Source organism: Pyxicephalus adspersus, chromosome 11 (genome assembly GCF_032062135.1).
Source record: "Pyxicephalus adspersus chromosome 11, UCB_Pads_2.0, whole genome shotgun sequence".
Classification (NCBI taxonomy): Eukaryota; Metazoa; Chordata; class Amphibia; order Anura; family Pyxicephalidae; genus Pyxicephalus; species Pyxicephalus adspersus.
This window is the reverse complement of record NC_092868.1, coordinates 17,183,673-17,190,614: the sequence shown is the minus strand read 5'-3', so window position 1 is coordinate 17,190,614 and position 6,942 is coordinate 17,183,673. Positions and strand designations below refer to the sequence as shown.

The window sequence follows — 6,942 nt, the reverse complement described above, 5'->3', positions numbered from 1 at the left end:
TTGGCCTTATCCACTCTCCTCTTTGAACATGCATTCTTGTTGTACCAGTGGATGGGCAGATACACCCATCACTATTTCAGTACTTCCAAAATGTTACTTTTACTATTTGTATCCCTAATGGGATTGATAAAAATTTTTATAAAAATGTAGTACAGGTGGACAATCAAAAATTTCTGGATTTTTTTTTATACTCACCTCCACACACAGGCCAGCCTTGCTCTCGCATCACCCGCGGACATCTGGCACAGTTTCGGAAAGCAGGCAGCAGGGACATCCCAATGTGTATTCAGTGTAGTAAGCAAGACCTAACAGCTGTTTCTGCAGAACAGCCCCAGCAAAATATCAGTGGCCAAACAGTGTACTGCAGTCCCTGTATTGAAAATGCGATCCAAAATTTATGCTGGGAAACTGAAGGAACCGGATTATCGATGGCTGGATTTTCGATTGTCAACCTGTATACACTATGGATTCTATTAATAAAGCATCTGCCATTTTGCCATTCACTGAAAGATTCCCTCGTAAAGAATCTTCCAGGTCCATTAATTTAAATGGCAGTAATTGATTCTCCACCAGATAACAGTTTAAGATTCACTGATTTATAGACCCCTAAATGATTATATATGTTGTATTTCTTTTTACTTAAATATTATTCTTAGGTACAAATTACTAGAATGTTACATGTTCTTGTTATCTTGTTTACATCAAATTTCTTTTATTTGTCAAAAAATCCTCAAAGAATAAAATTTATACTTAAGACAGTTTTTGGTTTGCTGCAATAAATTAGCAGGCTGTTTTTCCTCCACTTGAAGGTAGAACACCGAAATATGATTGCACTGATACAATATCATCTTAGTTACTTTTTATAATCTGACTTCGAGTAGTTTCAGGCAACACAAACGCTTCTAACTATATACTTTTCTAGCACTCAAATGATATATGGTATACCTCATAGTTTTCAAAATGTATTGGTAAAAAGATTTAAATGTGCAATGTTCATGGATATTTTTTTTGTCTAGATTATGCATTTCATTTCAGGCTTTGCTGTATGTGAAATCTTTTTGTCCTGAGAAGCACCCTATGCAGTATGAATTGTACTGCATCTGAGCAATGCCAGGTTTTGTTCAGAGCTTCAGCATAAAATTCAAACTGTGACTTTAGTGAACCGACTCGTGGGGGAGGTCAGATATCTTGCTAAATGGCTTTTGCAACTCAGTAGAAAAGACCACAGAGCTGAACAAATTAATAGAGGATGTGTTATTAAACCACTGGGAGGTGCTGCTGCTCCAATCCTCAAACCCTTCATCCCACTCTATTCTCTCTCAAAGGATAGGGATAGACCTACATGTTTTCTCCTCCCCTCTGTTTCTTCTCTCTCTGCTTTTGCTATAAGCTTTTATACTCCAGATGCATAATTTCCCACCATGTCTACTGGCTGGAGTCGCTGTTAACAGGATGAGCAGAACAGAAAACTGAGACCTGCTATACACTACGTTCGACTTTTTTTTTTAGTTTTGCTTTTTTTATTTTTTTTTGTGGTTTAATTTATTTGTGATTGTGAAAACGCCATGAGCTTAAGTCATGGATACCGAGCGTCTTGGTGGACATATATTCTGCACCAGGTGCCACACACCAATTTCCAATTTGAGGTGGTGGACAGCAACTTTGCACCCCAAGACTGGAACTATCAGCAGGTAAGATGATTATGAAGGTGGCATCTAAAATAGGGGTGGCAGGTGCATATAGAGAAATTGTTTAAATTGTTAAAGCCATCATTGCTGACAATATCTAAATTTATTTCCTAATTTATTTTGCGGACAGTGTCTAGGGACTGGTGTTTTAATACAGATACAAAAATATATGGGCGATCACAAATTATATATATACATCATTATATATATATATATATATATATATATATATATATATGTCCCATGTATAGTTTAGTAAGATGCTTATTACCTTTTTCAGCATATGATGGGTTTTTGAAGTTAAATGAAGATCATTGTGTCAGTGTAGGAAGTATTTTTTTGTAGTTACACAAAAGAGAGTTGTTAGGGTATTGGAGGACCTGGGGCAACAGATGAGCTGCAGTTGGTGTATGTTCATAGCACCTTGTGAATAACTGAGCTCAAACAAAAATGTAGCCAAGATTCAAACAAGAATATTCTGAATCTTTATTGTGAATGCTTGATCCTAGAACATAATTTGCAATACTCTGGAGCCTGCATCCTTAAAAATCAAATTAGTAAATGGCATCAAATTTTTATACTTGTAGGTTCCTTTAACGTTCAATCATACATTAAAACATTAAAACTTTTAAATTTTTCAGGTCATTGCTGTGTGTCTAGGGTTTATGTGCTGCTTTGATGATTGTATCCAATTAAATCAATTTTGAGCGCTTTAATTGCACTGTTGTGAATTACTGTGTGTTTTTCATGGAACAATATTTTTTATTTATTCAGTAGTAAATCTAATTCAATAGTATGCTAGGGATCATAAACATATAAATAATGAAACAATCACAATCACAAATGCAAAAAAAAAAAAAGATGACTGAGTTGTATACGATTCTCAACATGTTTAGCTATCATTATTTTATGTAGATCACTTCTAGACTGTTAACATAAACAGCAATTTAAAACACTGCACTACACTACAACAGCATACAAATTCACTAAAGTAGTAAAAGATAATATGAACATACAGGCATATTCCATTCCATGGCATATACCAAATATTTGGAACTCATTGAAATGTTAAATATGGCCATATTAATTTTAATTAAAATGGGGGTAATTCATTAAAATACAATGTTCAAAAAGCAAAAAAAAAAAAGGATCTACAGAGCACAGAAACCTTTAGCAGCGTGTTACTGGCAGAACATTGATTTTTGTCAATAAATAAACCTGCAGTTAACATTCACAACAATCTGGTTTTGTATGTGTTTACAAGCAAGCAATATAAGCATTGTGAAACAAGTCAGCATTGATGGCCACAAAAGTTTGCTGGCATACCACAAACATTTGGGTGATCAGCAAAGTAAATCTGTGATGAGAAAAAAACAGTCATATAAGAAAGTAGAAAAACACAATTGTGTGCAAAATGAACAGCCTATACTAGCTTTTAGTTTGCTGTACGCAAATATCACACAGATTGATACTAATTTGGTTGCTGGAGGTTACTGCACTTCTTTAGCCATTTGCTATGTTGAATAAACCAATATATTCTGACATTAACTGGGAGTCAAAGGAGGACAAAATGCTGTTATATGGCAAGTCTGGCTTCATATAAATGATGTAAATTTATGGTGGACTGCTCATGTCTCTTAGTGTAAATACGTTACCAAAAATGTCTCCAGTTTATGCCAATTATAATTTAAAGTAAAAATGCAGCCAAAACATTTTTTTTAGGTATGTATAAGGTGAGCATTAGAAATTAATTTTTTCACTGATTTGCAAGATTTTATTAGATTGATTGTCTTTTAGGGTGATAACAGTGTTTCACAACAGTTAATAAAATGCTCACAAGGGTTCTAACCACATTTATACTTTGCTTATTAAAAAAATTACCACTGCCAGTTTTGTTGTTTTAGATTTTCCTTTGTTGTTTTTAGATTTTTGGATTAGAAATGAAGGCACCTTCCCCTCTTCTCTTCTCCAGTACATAGGGAGAAGGGGTGGTGTAGTTCATAGTTTAGAAAGTAGATAACATTGTTAACAGTTCATTTGTACAGATTTCAGTTAATATGTATTTTTCATAAAAAAGAACACTAATGCAGCCACAACATCTAAGCACTGGTAGGCTGTGGTACATTATTTACACAATATTACACATTACACATGTGTATTACAATAATACACATTACACGTTATACAATATTTTCCTTAGGTTTACATTTTCTGCAAACCTCTTATCATTTTGAATTGATATTTTTGGTAATAATGCACAAGTCTTTTGATGTTGTTTTATTACGTGGGAGTTTTGTATTTAGGATGCAACTATAGTCATCAAAGAACCCTTTCTTACCCATCTGGTCTAAGTTCAGTACAACTATTACATTGGAAAATTGAATTGTTTGTCAAATATTAGTGTACCTAATATGTGACATAATTGTTCTTTATTTTTAAGTTATTTGCATGAAAGTAATACCAAAACAAAAACTATAAATACAATTTTAATACATAGACGTACCCCAAAAATAGATGTCAACTGTTGCATATTATTTCTAAAGTACCAACATTTTTTATTGAACATTAATCAATAACAAAAGTATAATCTATTAAACCAAACAAAACAAAACCATAGCACCTCTTGTATTTATACATTAGATCATATTATTATAAGGTGGTGAAGCAAAGACCTTTTAGACGTTCCACCTGAGCAGCTCCAGTTCTGTCTAGGAAAGGAAAAATGACAACTAATTTTGTATTTAACAAAAATTTTTGGCGGTACAAGTCTGTTTTTTTAGGGGGATAATGGGAGTTTTCCAATTTCAAATTTTTACTCGCTGGTCAGGCCACATTAATCTACTTGATCACCAACCTGGTTGTGAAGGATTATTTGAAGGATTGAGGAGATTCGTTTATGGAATGGTCTACAGTGGGGTGTCACTGAGATCCCAAAACCTACGATATGAAAACTGCTTTTTTTCTCATCTCTTCCAATCAACTTTTGAGTACCTTGATCTGATGAGGCAGACTTTGCTCTGCGAAACATGTCATCATCCATGTTGATACTGTTGAGTACTTTAATTAAATTTTTATAATGTGATATATGTTTGTACAGATAGTCCCCGAGTTATAGACATCTGACATACAGACGACTCCTAGATACGAACAGGGCTTCCCTGCTCGCTCCTGTGCAGGATGGAGGCTTGATAGGGGAGGGGGGGCTGTTTGCATGACTTGCAGAAGAAATCTTTTGCTAAACACAGCTGAGGTAGTGGGTAATCTTAAGTGATGAGCTTTTCTGCAACATCTTGTAACTCTTTAACCCCCCCTAGCGGTATTCCCCAGTGTCACTCGGGGTAGATTTTTACCATGCAAAAAGCGGTAATCCCGAGTCACACTCGAGGTCGCTAAAAACATTAAAAAAAAAACCTTCAATCGTGTCCCCCGGCGTCCTGCTGGTCCCTACAGCTGCTCGGGACAGCTTCTTTCTTCGATCTTCACCCGGCCACTACAGAGACGTTCCCCCGGGGTTCCCTGGTGATGTTGGTGCATGTGTTGGTGTGGGCAGGGGGAGCTGCGAGAAATTCAAATAATTTTGTATTGGATTCAATACAAAATGGCTGTTTTGAGTCCAATACAAAAAAGTCTTAATATATAATATAATTATTTATAATTATATATATATATATATTAATATATATATATATATATATATATATATATATATATATATATATATATATTATACAAGCTACTGTACAGTTATATTACGTTTCACTATTTTTTTTTTGAAAGATTTTTGTGTTTTTTTATTTAAAGTTTATAATTAAATGTATTAAATATTGGACATATTTTGGTGAGTTATGCCCAAGAATTATAGGCCTTTTTATTTTTGCATCAAATATGTTAGGGCTATGTATTATGTTAGTATATACATGTAGCCTAATTCTTCAATGATAAAACAAATACTGTTTTTTGAAAAAGAAGTTAAATAAAATTTGATTTTAATGAATTATTGATGTATTGATGTAGAAGTAAAAGTGCCCCACCTATTGGTGCCTTGCTATTCACTAACTTAATATTTCCAGGGGTTCATACTACATTGTTTATATTTACCATCCTTTGGCACTCTTTGTTTTTTTTTGTTGTTGTTCTGTCTAGGGAATTCTTTACAACATATAACATAGGATATTTTGTGCGTATATTCAATTTAGATATTTACACTCTCCAATGAATACTCTAATATAATTCATAGTATATAGGTATTTTTGGTCCAAAAATCATACCACCTAAAATTAAAAGTACCGTATAAATTGAGGAGTGCTTAGCACTCTTTAGAAAAGTGAAGTTCATTGGGTGCTGACATGTTGCTTGTCTTAGATGCCATAGTGTAATAATAATAATAATAATTAATATTATTAATAAACAGGAATTATATAGCGCCAACATATTATGCACCGCTGTACATTAAATTTGGGTTGCAAATGACAGTTGAATACAGACAGTCACACAGGAGGAGAGGATGCAATATATATTATAATTATAGATGTAATAATGAAATACCATTAGGCACGCATATTTCAGAAAGTGTGGCCCTGAAGTGCCCTTGGCACCAGTGTTATGCTCTTTTTCTTGCTGGAGAGGATGTTGTACTTGAGGACTTGCAGCACAAAGGTCTTCTTGCTTCTACTTCACCTGTTCTGTGGAACTTTGCTTCTGCTCTGCTGCTTCCTAATAATTACCCTGTGAGTCACCAGGGCCACCTGAATCCACCTTCATCCAGAAACAGATTGTGGAAGTCAAGGAATAATAACTCAGTTGCAGGTGACTGGTTCTCTTTGTTTGGCTTTTGTGGGCACAGCTTCCACAGCACATATCCCCTTTATATCAACCTGTCGCCTTTCCCTTTACAAGCATATCACAGGTCACTCAATGTGATTTAGAACTAGGTGATGGATTATGTACAGGCTTAAGTAAAGTGAAGATAAGTGATAAATAACCCTCCTGATATAGCTGTTCTGTGGAGTTTAGAGGGTGAGTAATTAATAAGTAAAATCAGGTCACACTGCACCCATAGACAACAGTAATATATACTCTTGGTAATGCAAAACTTCTATTGATTTTAGAGAAAAGGAAACTGATCTAATTGAAACAGAACCCAACCTATTCTAGGACTGTAACTTCAGAACTAATAATAGAAGGTGGACTGCTTTGTTCTGGAGTCATTTTAAAAAATTGCTTGAAGTATTATCCTAATTAAAGTGGACCTGTA

The 6,942-nt window shown here is 34.3% G+C and overlaps 1 protein-coding gene across 2 annotated transcripts in view; it reads left to right on the top strand.

The window, feature by feature from the left end:
- The first annotated feature begins 1,370 nt into the window (after positions 1-1,370).
- Positions 1,371-6,942, top strand: part of TTYH1 (tweety family member 1) — a 102,954-nt gene continuing 97,382 nt past the window's right edge. The window contains exon 1 of one of the 2 annotated variants that reach the window (XM_072425608.1): positions 1,371-1,691. In XM_072425608.1, the coding sequence (XP_072281709.1) occupies positions 1,566-1,691 (126 nt within the window). In that variant the 5' untranslated portion in view covers positions 1,371-1,565. The remainder of the gene's footprint in view (positions 1,692-6,942) is intronic. The other variant, XM_072425609.1, reaches the window with a different exon arrangement.